The sequence below is a fragment of the Xiphophorus hellerii genome, chromosome 6 (genome assembly GCF_003331165.1).
Source record: "Xiphophorus hellerii strain 12219 chromosome 6, Xiphophorus_hellerii-4.1, whole genome shotgun sequence".
Taxonomy (NCBI): Eukaryota; Metazoa; Chordata; class Actinopteri; order Cyprinodontiformes; family Poeciliidae; genus Xiphophorus; species Xiphophorus hellerii.
The window spans coordinates 24,243,796-24,260,065 of record NC_045677.1 but is presented as its reverse complement, the minus strand read 5'-3'; the positions used below and the strand labels follow the sequence as shown (position 1 = coordinate 24,260,065).

Genomic DNA, 16,270 nt, shown 5'->3' with positions numbered 1-16,270 from the left:
TGTCTTCTCTATTTTCACTATCTGCGGCCCTAACATGCCTCCGTACATTTAACATATCTTCATGTGTTAAATCATTTAACATATCATTTAACAGCGACTTTTTGTTTCTCTTGGCTCCTCTCCTCATGTTGATGTTAAAGTAGTCAGATCACGTGACCAAGCCGGGTGGGCGGGACTTCTACGCCATCGACCAATAGCAGCGCAGAACGCGAGCAGGCTCCAGCAGCAGCGGTTCTGTGGTGCGCGTGGATGGGGAAGAGGAGCCCGACCCGAGAGAGACGGAGAAACCCAAATAACGGTACACTGCAGCATACCTGGAGCCCGCATGTAAACCGTCCCGCCTCCAACCCGCTTCCTGTGATGTTCACATCTGAGCGGACGGACGCGGCGAGCGCGTTTTAAAAGCCGAGGGACGGCAGCGGTCCACCATTGTGTGCGCGCAGAAATTGGAAGAATGGCCTGGATGTGGAAGGTAAGAGCTGCTTTCTCCCTCTCATTCCTGCTAAAAATAATCAAAACGAGTGGACATGTGGAGCCCGAGACGTGGGTAGGTCTTCGTCTGGGAGTATTTTAGCTGTCGGATGGTGAAATACTAGCAGAAGCAGAAGCAAGTGTTGCAGGGAATGATGCTCCATAAGAGGTAATTAACCCCCCCAGTTTATATCAGATGTGGGTTTCCGGGTTTTTTTCTTATTGCTTGGTGATTTTGGGGTGTGTGCAGACACTCGGGTTGTGTTGTTTGTGTTTTGTTTTTATTTTATCTCCATCTGGCCTGCTGCCAGGCTGGTGAAGGCCAGCCAGGCTGTGAGAACAACATCCTTCAGGTCCAGGTGTTTACATGCTGAGCTGAAAGGGAAGTAAACAAACGAGCCCTACCTTCACTCTGGAAACTCTCATATTTAACAAACACTGCATTTCAAACTGCAAATCATCACAACCTCCATCTCCACAATATAAACACATTACCTGCAGCATCAGACTGTTTAAATTCCAGTTTTTGTCTGCAGCACCAATTCAGAGCAAATGATGAATCCAATTTCTATACATAGTCCAGATTCAGATTCATTTACATGATTAAACCATTTTAGTAGAAATTAAGTTTCTATCAAGGGATACCCAGCCGAACATGCATGTGGCAACAGTGGACAGACACAAGTTTGTATTATTTTTGAGTTTATTTACTATTTAATGTTTGTCTTAAAATGTAAAAATGTGCCTAAATCTTCACAAATAAATCATGAAATTTGATCTCGCAGTCTGCTGTGCTGGGAGAATGATTAGGAAATACTGCATGTCAAAATTTTCTGTCGACTTTGCTGGTTAATCTGATTTGCTAAGTACTTTCTTTTAACGCTTTTATCTCAATGGCTTCTTTCTTGCCACTCTTCAGTAAAGACCAGATTTTTGGATTGTAGCACACAGCTCAGGTTAACCTTTGCAGCTCCTCCAGAGTAAACTTTGGCAATGTTAGTGTTAGTTTCCAAAAATAACGAACCAACGACGTGAGAGAAGAGAGAAACTGTTTTAGAGACTGGAAAATACAATTGATGCATTGTTAAGTCAACAGAATAGAAGAACAACCTCATATTGTCACAATCTTGATTTGCAGGTTTTCCCTGTTGTCATACATTTTCCCCGCATAGATGAAAGGTCATCTTTCTTGTTAGTTTGCATGTTTTCATGTTTTTGCATGCTTGCTTGAAGGTGGAAAATGCCTTTTGTAGATTATAGGAACTTGGATAGTCTGAGTTATTACAGCTTTTAATTTGGGATTAATAAATTCCCACAGCATCAATGTTTGGCAAACTGGTGTTTCTGGAGACTCATTGAGCTAATTAAAGGTAAATATGGAAGCACAAGCTTCGTCAAAAACAAAATTCCCATTGATGTTAATCTGAGAAGCTACATTTGCAAGACAAAAATAACTCGTCTCCTGTTGGTATCATGTCCTCAGGTTGTCAGGTAGCTTCAGTTATAGTTTTTGTCTGTTTCTGAGTCAAACACCAGTTTTAGTTCGTTTTTCTTTTTTTCTCAAAGTCTCTTTTTAAATTTTGTCAGTTAACGAAAATGTTTTTTTGCTTGTAATTTTTGTTATTTTGATCATTATCTTCTCTGATTAGCTCTGTGCGAGCTGCACTATTTTTACCAAGCTGTTTATTTATGTAAGTTTATGTAAGTTTTAGATTTTTTCTTATGAACTAGATTTCATGTAACGTTTTTTTTTATTTTTATTTTTATATATATTGGCAATTAAATATTTGTGGTTCTAATTTTTAACCAAACAGAAAAAATGAAAGATTGTTGTTGTGCCACTTTAAGAGCATCAGTGAATTTGCTGTTGATGATGAGTTTTCAGTAGCTATCAGGTCTTTTGCTGCCGATTCTCATTCCGATCACCCATGAGGGCCGATCACTACCGATCACTGCCAATCACTGCTGATCACTGCCGATCACTGCCGATCACTGCTGATCACTACCGATCACTGCCGATCACTGCAGATCACTGCTGATCACTGCCGATCACTGCCGATCACTGCTGATCACTACCGATCACTGCAGATCACTGCTGATCACTGCCGATCACTGCCGATCACTACCGATCACCTGGATTGGCTATTAATTTTATCACATAACACATAAGTGCTTCTACGTGATCTGGCAATAAATTCACCTAGTTTAGACTTAAACAAGTTGCTGTTTTGAGCAACTTTTCAGTCTAAAGGACTGAAAAACCTGCAATCAGTAAAATAATATTTAACAGTAAGGATCTGCACCCTAATTATACATGAGTCAAATAAATCTCACAACACTGCCTATATCAAATAATGTCAAGAAAAAAGGAAACATTCATTCTAAGTCAAATGCAAGTTGCAGCAAAATAAACAATCCTGAGTTACTGAATCAAAACTTCCTGAGATCAAAGCTAGCTGAGTAATGCTGGTTCTGATTGGTTGGTTCTGACTAAGCGGAGTAATTCTGCAGAACCAGGAGGAGGCAGAGGAGATTGATTATCTGTCTTATGTTAGCACAGTGAAAGTTTTAGTACATATGTAAAATCTTTTGTTTGTTTAAGTTACACGCTGCAGCTTTAAGCAGACGTTCGGTGTGAGAGTTCACTGCGGTTGGAGGTTAAACGTCTGTGAAATAATATGTTGCATCCTAGAAGTATTTTATTTAAAATGTTACTGTTTTTTAAGTTATGAATAAAGCACTCTTTTATTCATTTATTTAGTATATTTTATTTGCCTAGTTATTTTTATTTAGCTGCAGAAGTTTTGGAGAGGCTGAGCTGCGCCTGGTCAGTTGTAACGTTGTAGCTCTGGGTGAAGAAACTTTGTGACGGTTTTGTTTCTGTGCGTCGGTGCCCAGCTGCTTCTGAGAGAACAATTACAAAAAGATACACACAGCGTGGGGCAAATAAAGTTGCCAAAACTGAAGAAGAACTTGTGAGTGTAATTACGTCCCAGTATCGCGTAGCGGCGGTCCAACATCGAGAGCAGAACCAGCGTCTTACACCGCCAGCTCGATGAATTAAATAATTTTTCGGGTTATTTGTTTGGCTTTCTGACCGTCATGCTCATCCAGCTGAGTGTTGGTAGTTGTGCGCTGCTTTACCTGCTGTCTCATTGCTCTGGATGTCTTTTTTTTCCTGCAGTGAGCCTTGATGTAGCCAAACTCTGTCAAGAGTTTGTTTTTTAAATGTCATATTAGATTTGTTGTGTTGATGCATTGTGACGTGTTTCACCCGAGGTAATTTTCCACCGCAACACGCAAACTTCCCTGTTTACTCTGAGCCTTAAGGTTCCACACGACAGGATTTGTTGCTGTGCTTCTGCAGTGAGAACGAAAGAGGAGAAGAGCTGAACACGCAGGCTTACAGGTTTTGGTGATCGGCAACAAGAGACCGTGATCGGCGATCGCCGATCATACACTTTTTCACGGAAATCGGACGATTATGATCGGTGGCCGATCGATCAGCACACCTCTAGTTTTCATACTGAAAAAAATTGCATTTTCAGTTTTTATTCATTCATAAGCAGCAAGACAAACCACTATTTTCAGTCTACAAGTATTATGTATTTGAGATAAAGAATACCAGACGTTTTCATCTGTAATTATTAAAACTAATTGCTTTGTCGACATATTTAACTTGACTTCTGGGAGAAATTTAAAATGGTTTTAACTGTAATAAGCCTCTGGTAGTTTGGTGTCAAAATAATTGAGAAAATCAGCTTGTTTACAACCAAAGATCAATAAAAAATTCAGAAGCGGAATACAATAGGCATGCAGCACAGTTTAACTCTGCCAAAGCTCATTAAGTGGCGATATTGAATTATCGCCCTCTCCAATCCACAGCAGAGTCGCTCGATGCCATTGATCTCACTGTGTTGAGGTTTTTATTTCCAGCTTTTACTTCATGTTTTGAAACAACTCTGCTGGGTAAATCTTGACATACGAGATTTCTTAACTTTCTGAGCTGTCAGTCATCTAATACCCTCCTCCTCCTCCTCTTCCTCGTCGGGAAACAGTTTTCCCTCAGTGTTTTACTTCAAAAGCTTCACCGCTTCTGCTGGTTCCCCTCGTTATCGCAGACGGCGTTTAATTTCACACCGGATTTGGCTGCATAGTGTGTTAATATATTTCAAAAACAGGGAACAAAGGAAAAATAATTACACTGCACAAAGCGCTGAGTGACTGAAGGAAATGTAATCTGGAGGTGGACAGCAGGAAATGAGGTGTGGCTTTAAATTAAATCTCAATTGTTATGGTTTCCGTTTAAGTTGAGTTCAGATGCAAAGTTTTATGAAGAAGTTTAGGGAGAACCTGGATTGTTCTGCTACTGGCTCGGTAGATGTCCTTATACATCACATTATGAATCCGAAACAGTCAAGAGAGCAGATGGGTGCGAAAAAAAATCAATATCATTTAAATTAATCATAATAAAGATCAGAAATACATTTTGTAAGGGTCAGAATGTATTGATAAAACCTATTATGCTGCTAAAATATTAACAAATAGCAGATTAAATAATCAATCTTTTCAGATTGATCAGTCCATACAGGATTCTGCTTTTGTTTTTGTGATTTCTTTGGAATCAAATTAACAGATTTATCGGTTATATGTTAGAAAGTTTACCATATTTGTGCTTATGTATGATGGTAAATGTGACTTGTAACGTCACATCCAGAGGGCGAGACAGCAGAGTAAGTAAGAAATACTGCCACCTGCAGGTGGGAGTTAGCCTCACTTACAACCAAAGCTTTTGACCATTTTTACTGAAAATTTGCAATAAAATCACTGTTATGCTTTAACAGGAAAAGAATGTGGGAATCTCTTCATTTTACATGAATTTCCAAGGTAGAAAAACAGCTAAAAACTGGAGGGACTGTGTTGCTGCTTCTCTTCTATTTTCCAAAACCAAAATTTCCAAAAAGGCCGTGGGTGGTAACAGGTGGTTTGATTTGCACGCACTTCCAACTTGGTTGTTTTGAAAAAATATATATGATTTATTTCTTGTAAAAAAAAAATAGAGACAAATAATTACTAAACATGTCTTACAACTTAGTCGAAAACGAAAATAATCTTAATTTGATGTTTCAAGCTCTAAAAATCCTTTACGAAACCTCCCGTCGACACGCCAGACATTTACCCAACAGCAGACCTCCACCAACTGGTGTTTTAGCTTCATCTGACTCAAATTCACTCAAGGAATGATTGCATTTTAGGTGATAAAATGTTTATTTTCTTATTTAAAAAAGAAAAAAAATTTTTTTTGCATCTCTTAATGTGTTTCTAATATAAAAAAGGGTTAAGTGGTTAAATTATAAATCTGTAGAATTTTTTCCAATTGATTGATTGATTGTCAGCATAGTCGATTACTAAAACAATTATTAGCTGCAGCCTTAATTGAATCGTAGTCTTTAGGAGCTGTTTGGACAGATAAGCCACGTTATATAATTAGTAGGTTGCCATGTTTTGGTTTGATCTGTGCAGAAACATCCATTCATAATGACGCGAGCGAACTCGGTTCTTAATCTCTCTGCTACGCCTCTGTGTGATTCTCCATTCCTGCGGTTTTATGTGCAGGATACCCGCTGAGCGCGGTGGTGCATGCAGAGTTCCCACTGTTGTTAGGTTGTGTTTTAATTGAGGAGAGTTCATCCATGAAGAGCAGCTGAAAGCTGACTGCTCTGTCCCAGCAGCAAAGACTTCAGCTCTGCATCTCTTCCCATCAAAGCAGAGCTGCTGCTGCTGCTGCTGCTCACAACTTCAGGCAGGACGAGTTCAGAGGAACAGGTTTCAGTGGTCACTGCAAAAACACAAAGTATATCCAAGTATTTCTGTCTCGTTTCTATTGAAATAACGCAAAACTAAATTACGAGTAACTTTTCTGGAAGACATAGGAGCTTATTTTAAGTAAATAATTCCTTAATATTGATGAAAAACTACTATTTCTACCAGCAGATTATTTCACTTGTAACATGGTAATACTTTCCTAGTACTGGAACTTGAATTTTTTCATCAATATTAAAATTATTGACTTAAAACAAGCTGCTGTATCTTGCTGAAAAGATACTTGTAAGTCAGTTTTGTCTTATTTCTAGTGCACTAAGAAAGCGTGTACTGTGACAATTAATTGCTGATTGTTGTAGTAAGCAATTACTCAATAAATCGCATGGTAAATTAAAGTGAACTCAGTAATTTCCATTCGGATTATTAATATTTTTTGAAGTGCAATTTTGTTTACAGAGACTTAATAATCTGTTTTATTTCTGGTTTCAGTTGTATGTGTTTTTTATTGCAGTTTTATTTATTGTTTTCAGTTCTGGTGTTTTATTTTTGATATTTAAAATACCTTCCAGTGTTAAGTGTTCTTTACAAAATTAAAATGAGATAACTTGCATTATACCATTACCAATAAAATACTGGCAAATGGTCTCAAAACAACAATATTATCATTTATCGCAATAATTACTGGGACAATTTATCATCCAGCAACAGTCTGGTACTAAGATTTTTGCTCTAGATCAGAAATATCTGTTAAGATTTTGTGTTTTTGCAATGCATGTGTGTGTGCACCACAAAGACAATTTGAAGATTTTCATTAATTAATGGGTTAACATGCAAACAGGCTCTCGTTTGCGTGTGTTGAGAGACTTTGTTGAAGCTTTTTGTGAGTGGCCCAGTTCTTACCAGGGATGAATGGAGCTTTTTACAGAGTTCCTCTTGTGTAACTACATAAAAACCTAATAAATAGGCCTCTCTCATAGTTTTAAATAAAGCCCTCTAGTGAGAGGCTGAATGGAGCTGGAGCTCTGGTTCAGATTTTTGTCTTCTTTTCCCTTGAGACGTTTCACACTTTTGTCCTTTTTCTTTATTTTGGACGCTGAAGCTCTAAGAATCCTGCATAAAACCTTAACTGTTAAAAACATCTCCTTTGTATTTAAGTAGGTCTCTTCATAAAATAATAACTACGTAATTTGTGAACGTAAATACACGAATATGCCCATGAATAACTAAATCCATAGGAATTTCATTTGTTTTGTCTTTATAAGTTAAGCAGATAAAAGACATGGAGTTGGTTTGATGGGTGGTGATTGTATGTGGAAGATTTTTCAGAAACAGAAAAGTTGCCACAATATTAGCAGTGGCAGAAACTACAATTTGATTGAGAAAGAAAGAAAAGGCTGGTGGACTCAGACACGCAAAAAAAAACCAAACCCTGGATGTCCAAGATGCTAGCTGGCCACTTATAAGAGTAAGGAATATAAAAGCTAGGTGAAACTTTGTTAAAAACATCCAAAAAAGTCAACGCAGTTCTTGAAAAATATTCTTTGGATAGAAGAAATATTGCTAATAAAGGAATGATAGCTGTGTTTTCATTACAAATGTGCACAAAACTTTGTCAATAAACACAATTTTGCAATTTCAGTGTTTCTATTAAATAAGAAACACAGTTAAAATCACATATCAATAAGTTTGTTCATGTGATAAGTTATAAAAATAACATGGCATGGCTTCATCGTCCTACCACTTCCTGTCATCTTTATTTGTCGTTTCCACCAGTAGCAACATCCTGTGGTTGATCAAGTGTTTCCATTGCAGTTTTCGAAAATATATTACACCATCTTTAGCGCAAAAATGTTTTATTAAAAAATGCGACGTTTTCTTAAATTCCACTTTTAAAAAAAGCGAATAAAATAAATACCAGTAATTATTTTAAATGTAATTGTTTGTTAAGAAAATTTTATTATAAATATAATTTATTTCATATTTAAATACGAAATAAAATACAATTTTTGTTTCAGATGTTATTTATGATGTAGAATAATTTATTTTATAAATAAATTATTTTTGTAATTTGTTTTTGAAAATAAATGAATAATTTATTTTTTACAATTCCATTTGTTCAGTTAAATGGTTAATGGAAATGAAGCTACTGTCACAAACCATACAACTAAAACAAGCCAGTATTAATATTTATCTCTCTTTACTTATAAACATCTCTGAAAAATCACTTCTGTTGGTTATTAAAACAGTGGGACGTGAACGTTGATGCTCTTATTTTGAAATGTAGCCAGTAGATCTGTGTTTTGAAAGGCAGGAGGAGACGGTGCTAAAGTTGGACCAGCTGTCCACTGTAATTATATCTAACATCTTCTGATATAACAGTAAACTAGTGAAACTAAATAAATAAAAAAAATTCAAATAGCACCACCTGATTGGAGGTGTTTCCGTCCAATCAGGTGTTCTCCTTCAGAAACTCCTTCCTTTGGAAATTACTACTTCATCTGCAAACAGCCCTACTTAAATTGAGCTAATATTTTATTTATTAAAGACTAAAGTTTGGATAACAAACATAAACTGAAAGCTGCAGCAGTAAAAGCCGGGCAGAGCGTCAAAAATGAGGAAATCCCTGCAGCATCCGGTGATTTCCACGAGTTGAAGACTTCAGACTGTCTTTGTCAGCAAAGGAGGTTTCAGCCTCCTATTTTCAGGAGTTTTTTTAGAAATTAATATTTTATTTCCAGTTTCTTGTTTTGTATAATTTCTTCTATAAATATCCTTCTGTGTTATTGATGTATCAGTTTGTACTAATTAAACTGCAGAACAGATTTTATTTTAATTTTAGCAACATTGCAAAAACACAAAAATCTTAGCAAGTATTTTTGGTCTAGTTTCCAGAGCAGATATCTTAGTCCAGTTGAGGAAAGTTAAGTTAGACAAAACTAACTTATTAGCAGCTTTTCAGCACAATGTAGCAGCTTTTTTAAAGTCAATAATTCCTTAATGTTGATGGAAAAACTACTTGTTATAAATCAAATAATTGGACATTTTCCCTTATTATAGGTTAAAATCTCATATCCTGTAGATGTTTCCTATATTTTGCAAAAAAACAAACAAACTTCAGTTTGTTTTCTCTTATTTCAAGTGTGCTAAGATATTTGTACTAGAAACTAGACAAAAAAAATACTTGGTAAGATTACCAAGTATTTGCTGATCTTTTTTTGCATTGAAAGAAAAATATGGAAGAGGATTAGGGACATGCAGAAAAAATTGTGACTTTTACCTTAGAATTTTGAATTTAGTCTCAGAATTCTGTTTTTTCTCAGAATTTAGATTTTATTCTCAAAATTCCAACTTTTTTTTTAACTCAGAATTTTGATTTTAATCCCAAAATTCTGACTTTAATCTCAGAATTCTCACTTTTATCTCAGGTAAAAATCAAGAAAGTAGGATGAATTTTCTTCTGTATCAACAGGCCGACTTAACGTCATTTAAGTAGAAATGTTTGCACCTATTATTAACAAAACTCAAAATAAATTATGCATTTTTTGAGGAAAAAAAGAGGAGGAATCAGATTTCAGTCCAACTGTAGCTGAATCCTCCTCCTGTCCTGAACGACGGTCTTTATCTCGCGCTCTGCTGTCGCCGTCCATCCTCTGAACCAACAGAGGCGCATTTAAGCGTGTGGCTGCTTTATTATGGAAATGTAACCTACATCTGTTGTGCAAACACACACACATTGACATGCTGCTGCAGAGTTAGCTTTATTCACCAGCGGTGATAACCTTCCTGCTGTCTAATCCCCCAGAGCAGCAGTCACAGCAGCCAACACCGTGCTCACACAGGGAGATCATATCAGCATCCAGGAAGGATTTGCTGGATCGGACTTTGTGCAGTCGGTCTTGTTGTACAGGTGCTCTCTAATCCTGCAGTGTTTAATCGAGTGCCACTCTGAAAGTTCAGCTTGCTTGAACTTTGCTGACAGGAACTGCCAGAGCATAACTTCTTTTTTTTCTCTCTCTCGTTGGGCAAAAACACAAAGAAAAGACATCCGGGGTTTAATGAAAGAGTTGATATGGCAGCCTGGAAATTAAGTTCTGCTCTTTAGTTGTAGCCACGGTCAGCAGCCTAAAATTACATGTCACTCACTGCGAACCTCTGGGCCATAACCCCTATTATTACTGTACAAGCTTTCACAAAGGAGATGTAATGTCGACGCTGAAGTTTCACACTTTAATTATCCCTGAGCTGGAGCTCACAGAGGAAATCATACTGAAGGGAGTGAAGCCATATTTCTGAAATTATTTGAGTCGACATTACAGAAAAATACATTCCAATCAATACTATAAAACATAGTTTTTCTGTGTGATAAGTGGAGAATGTTGCAGACCACATTGACTGTCTGCAAACCGATGGACCAGTGCGTCCACTGGGCATTGAGTTTAAAGTTTGGTGCTGAGGAGGTCAAGGGTTGAGGCTGGTGGTTTAGGAGTTCAGCCCCTTCACTCGGGTGAAAGAGGCTGTATTTTTAAAAATTTATTGAACTGATTAAAATTTATGACAACAAAACCATCTTAGAGAAGCTGAAACAATGGATGGAGACAATATTTAATAACTGTGCACTAGATATAAGTTGTAAGATTCAAGAGCGTCTCTTTACATGAGCATCAGGCTAATCACATCAACTTCCTGTTTCTGGAGTCGATCAGCTTCAGAGTAAAAATGTGCACAAGACTGAAAACATTTCTGCAGATAAAGTTTGTAAACCATCTTGTAATTTCGTCGGTTTCAACTTGATGACCACTTCAGACGCAGACGTGTGTGTCGGCCATGTTTACAAGAACAAACGAGGCGTACATGTGACTCTGTGTCTCCTGTGCATGCGAGTCGCTTTACGGCGCATAAACAAGTTTAGCAAAGTCCAGGTCATTAGTCAGTCACTTGATTCATGTTTGTTGGTGCAGGGATGCATCTGAAAGTTTCAGAAACTGACCGCTGCTATTAAATGTTTGCAGTGGAGTCTGATGGTGGTTGCATTAAAGGGGAAGTATTATTCTAAATTCACATTTTATATGTTTTTATGCTTCCATTTGGGTCTTAACTGCTACTAAAAACAGAAGAAATGCTTAAAAAAACCCACCAACTAGTTTTTGGCAATAAATAAATTCTTTTCAGTGACTGGAAAATGAGCTGTTCCAAAATCCTTTTGAATGTAACGTCACGAATCAGCAGGCACAGCCCGTTACCTAGCAACCCAATCAGAGCTCCAGCATGTTTGGTCAGCTGGTTTTACAGCTGTAGTGATGTACAATGGCTGCTGGAAAAGACAAGAGTTTTGTTGCTGACTTACCGACCAGAAACCACTTGCTGCATTCTTATAGATTGTGCAGGAGGCTCCACATCTGCTTTTCAAAGATGTATGGTTGCATAATTGTGCATCTGTTTGCAGCCATTTTCATGTAAGAGTTTGGGGGGAGGCGGGGTTTGGGGGGTGGCCAGCAGCAGCAGCAGCTTATTTTGATTTAAAGAGACAAGATAAAAGAGCTCAAGATGGGAAGAACTGATCAGACTTAAATTTTGTTGTCTAAGAATGATTTTGTGAAACAAAAGTGTGTAGCCCTTAAGAGTTATCCTGACCTTTTCAAAGAAGCATAATAGGCCACCTTTGAGGTTTTGATGTGAACCACAAAAAGAAATAAGATCTCAGTGAAACAGATGAGCTTTAGGACTTGAGGTGGTAGCAAAGATCGAGTCAGACTGTCTTTGGTCGTGTTGTAAAATTTTCTATTTTCATCTTTTATTTGATTAAGGTAAACTATGTAAAGCTAAGTTTGATGCAGAACGGACCTCTGATCCGGCTGTAATCCTGTATACATTTCCTCATCGGCTTTCCCAGACAGCGAGGTGGCGAGATTCGGCTTGGCTCAAGCCCTGAGTAACGCCTGATTTTATGCAACTTGGCTCCAGATTTCAGTTCGCCCTTCAACCGAGCCTCTGAGTAAGCAGAAAATCCCTGTAATTGCATTAGTGTGGTCCAACTCAAAGCTTCGGCCAGTCCCGCTCCCTCCACATCGGCTTTTTGGTTGAATTTATCACCCTGACATGTTTGCTGGAGTTTTTTCCCGCTGCTGCAGAGCTGCAGATAACACACAGCATCAGATACCCAGCGTGATTCCCCGTCTCTTGCTGAAATTGTCAGGTTGGGGTGTAAAGTCGGAGCTGTCCTCTCTGGTAGATGGCCAGCTTCTGATATTAGAGTCCTGTTTTCTGAGGGCTCTTGTGCAAATCGGGATAATAAAAGGTTGTGGGTTCTCTGTTATTATCCCCAGTTGGAAGCTGGGAGAGCTCTGGGCGCCACCACTGGGAGGCTGATTGCCTCTGCCAGCTGAAGAGGTCAACAGGCGGTTAAATGAGGGAATTAGTCAGGGAGGCAATATTTTTGATGAAATATAATCTGCTGGGACCATGAACCTTCATCTGTGGCGGTGATTTTGATTAAAAAGAAGTGGAAACGATTCCAAATGCTCTTTAGATGAACTGATTCTGCTTCGTCATTGTTTTTCTTCCTCCTTCTTCATTTCCTTCGTATTGATCTCCTTGACAAACTGCAAGCACTTGCTGCTGTTCTCGTGTTTGCTGTTGACACAACTCCACCCCTCACACGCTGAATGCCACCGGTCTCCCACCTTCGGATCTGTCAGCGCGGCGCAGCAGAGCCGCAGGGCTTTTTCACACAACACACTCTGACTCTGTGAGCTTTATTGTTGTTTTTCAGCCCAAACACCCGCCGTGTGTTTACCACAAAGCGGGACCCGGTGGCCTTCGATGCACCTGGATGGTTTGTTTATTATATCCAACAGCTGCTCCAGTTCCATGACGCTGCTGCTGCTGAAGCTCTTTGTGCAAATTCAGAAGCAGCGGATTAATGGAAATCAAAACACTTAGCTTGCTAATCATCTGAATGCCTCCGTTGACGGAAAAGTCAGTGAAATTTCTGCTGCAGGCGTATTTAGGTTTCTACTCCTACATGCATCTTCTGTTTTTGTTTTTCGTCACAGCTAACCGGTTGTACTCCTTTCGAATGGCAAGAATCTCTGTTGAGGAATTTTAACCCACTCTTCTTTGCAGAATCATTCGAGGGTTTTAAAGAATAAATGACCTACTTAAGCCCTGACACGATAACAACTTTTGCTGGATGATAACTTGTCCCAGAAGTTATTGCAATAAATGAAAATATTGTTGCTTTGAGACCATTTTGAAGTAATATAATAGTAATGGCATAATAATGCAGGAACACATTATCTTAGAGATCAATAAACTTTGAATTCTGATGAACATTTAACACTGGAAGGCATTTTAAATATCCAAAATAAGTAAACAAAACAACAGAAACAACAAATAAAATGAAATATGAAGTCTTTGTAAACAAAATTGTCCTTCAAAATGACGGCTAGTTGAGACCAAAACACCCGACTGAAGAGTTTTATCATCCAGTTTTTGGTAGAAAGAGAGAAAAGTCAAAAACGATAAATCATGCAAATGGAAATTATTAGAGGTGCAACGAATGCGGTTTTTGATCTATAAAAAGCCTGACCTGCCGATTCCAAGGTTGGCCCATATAAATTTTTTTTGTCTGAAATGTTGCTCAATATAGCAAGAAAATATTATAATATTGTTACTGCATACATGACCTGGTGGGACAGTCAAACCTGCAGAAGAGGACATTGGACGATTTTCAGATCTGTGCCGAGGTTGATAAGATTCACATGTAAGCATTGGCCGATCAACCATCTCTCATATTAAGTGCAACGTCTCCCCTTTCAGAAACCGTTGGAATTTTTCAGATAACGTAAAGCGTTGCAGAATTATGGTACGACAAATTTGGCTGCGTCGTCGCCGACGCGTTTGGTTTGGAAGGGTTGAAGATCAGTAATCGGCCCGAAAATTACAATCGCTGCACCTCTGATAGTAAATATGGTTAAAATGAATTGAGAAAAATTAAGAAAAACAGTGGAATTTGGAAAATAATAAAACTGATTTTATAACTTGTTTATAAGTTTGTTTTTTATTTTATGCAGAGATTATGTTTTGGAAGTAAAGCTGACAAAGCTAATGTTTGTTTTGGGTTTTCAGTCGTCATCCAAACTCCAAACACAGCAAATCCCATTTATTGCTTTAAAACCTCTCCTGCCTTCAGGAAAGGCTTTTCTTTTTTCTCTGAAACTTTTCTTTAACAAATAACACCTGTCTGAAAACCTCTGAAGTGAAGAAGAAGCGTGTTTGCTTCTCCGCCTTGAATTATGCTCTGTAATTCGCCTCGTCTGCCTGTCCAACCCTTCCACCCTCTCAGATGTCTGTGTGCTTTTCAGCTTTTCACATATCTGCTCAGATTTCTCCGAGCGGCAGTCCTGCTGCGTGTAATCACCGTCGGTGAGATGAGCCTCTGTTATGGAGTTACGTAGGGATTTCATTGAGTTTTGCAGAAAATATCAGTCGCTAAATGTCAGTAATCCTGCTCTGGCATTTGGCAAATTGAAATAGATTTTCCCTAGTCTGTGTTTTTCACAACAAACGGATTCCCGCCCTCTCCTTCTTGTGATTCTGCTGCAGAGAAACTCCAGGCTTCATGTTCAGAGATGACATCTGGCCCAACGTCAGGACATCTGCGGCAGATAGAGAGCAGCTGATGCTTTACAGTACGGTAGCTTTGTCCTTGGCCGGCAGCGAGGTCTTTCCCGCCTGCCGGCCATCTGCAGCCGTGAGCACAGAGCCTCTGACCCTAAGATATCACAGAAGAATAAAGCTAGAGGGGCTCTTGTTATAAGTGAGCAGCTGAGGCCGTTTTCTGGTTCTGGCTGAATGCCTCGAGATATTCTGGCTCGACCTGCAACTCAAAGGGCCGTTTAATCTTTGCAGCAGCCTCTTTCTGCAGGCCAGGTTGGCTCTTTTTCTCTTTCAGATTCATTTTTATATTTTTATGCAGCTTTTCAAGTACAAGTGTAGCCCAAAGTGCTTTTCAGAGAAAGCAAAACTTTAAACGGGTTAAGAAACTTAAAATATATGAGAAATTACTCATTTCTTTATATTTTTCTCTGAAGAATCAATAGATTTCTTTAAAGTGAGCAGTAAATTTACTGATTTTCTCAAGGTTTCTTTGGAGGAAAGGTTCCTGAACTCAAAGGATGAACCCTTATTTACTGGAACAGTTAATTGGATTAAACAATCAAACTCAGCAATTTCCATTTGCATAATTTATTGTTTCTCAGTTTATATCAAATACCGAATAATAAAACTCTTCAGTCTGGTGTTTTGTTTTATTTTTGAAGGATTATTCTGTTTACGGAGACTTCAAATTAATTTTATTGGCTATTTCTGTTGTTTTTCTTTATTTATTTTAGATATTTCATATGTTTTCCAGTTATGCTGTTAAATGTTCATTAGAATTTAAAGTTTATTGATATTTGAGAATGTGTTATTGCATTATTCTGCCATTTTTTACCATCATATTGCTTGAAGATTTTCTCAAAAGAACAATATTATTGTTTATCTCAATAACTTCTGGGACAATTTTTCATCCAGCAAAATTTGTGATAATAACAGGCCTAATCGTCCACTTATTTAGTGATTGAATATGGGTAACCGGAGTACATAGACTCTTTTGCTGATTTTGTTTATTTTTCAAAGACGTTCCAGCCTCTTCCTTTCTGCTACAATGCAGCTAGCATAGCATGTTGGCAATGCTAAGGCTAGTTAGCTTAGCCACCAATGACAGTGGATAAACAGTTTTCCTGCAACTATAAGTTCTTTCTCCACCATTAGCACATTTCCAGACCATACATGAGGTTGATTGACAGCGCTAAGCCCCGCCTCCTGGCTCTGATTGGTTATTTTGTGTGCATTTCTTCAATAGTTGCTCAGGGAGGAGCTAGAGGAGATCAATCTCCTCAGGCAGAACTGAGCAGAATAACATCTAATTTTCTAA

The 16,270-nt window shown here is 38.2% G+C and overlaps 1 protein-coding gene across 1 annotated transcript in view; it reads left to right on the top strand.

Moving 5' to 3' along the window:
- The first annotated feature begins 225 nt into the window (after window positions 1-225).
- st6galnac3 (ST6 (alpha-N-acetyl-neuraminyl-2,3-beta-galactosyl-1,3)-N-acetylgalactosaminide alpha-2,6-sialyltransferase 3) overlaps window positions 226-16,270 on the top strand; it is a 94,310-nt gene continuing 78,265 nt past the window's right edge. The window contains exon 1 of the mRNA XM_032566443.1: window positions 226-472. Coding sequence (XP_032422334.1) covers window positions 455-472 — 18 coding nt within the window. The 5' untranslated portion in view covers window positions 226-454. The remainder of the gene's footprint in view (window positions 473-16,270) is intronic.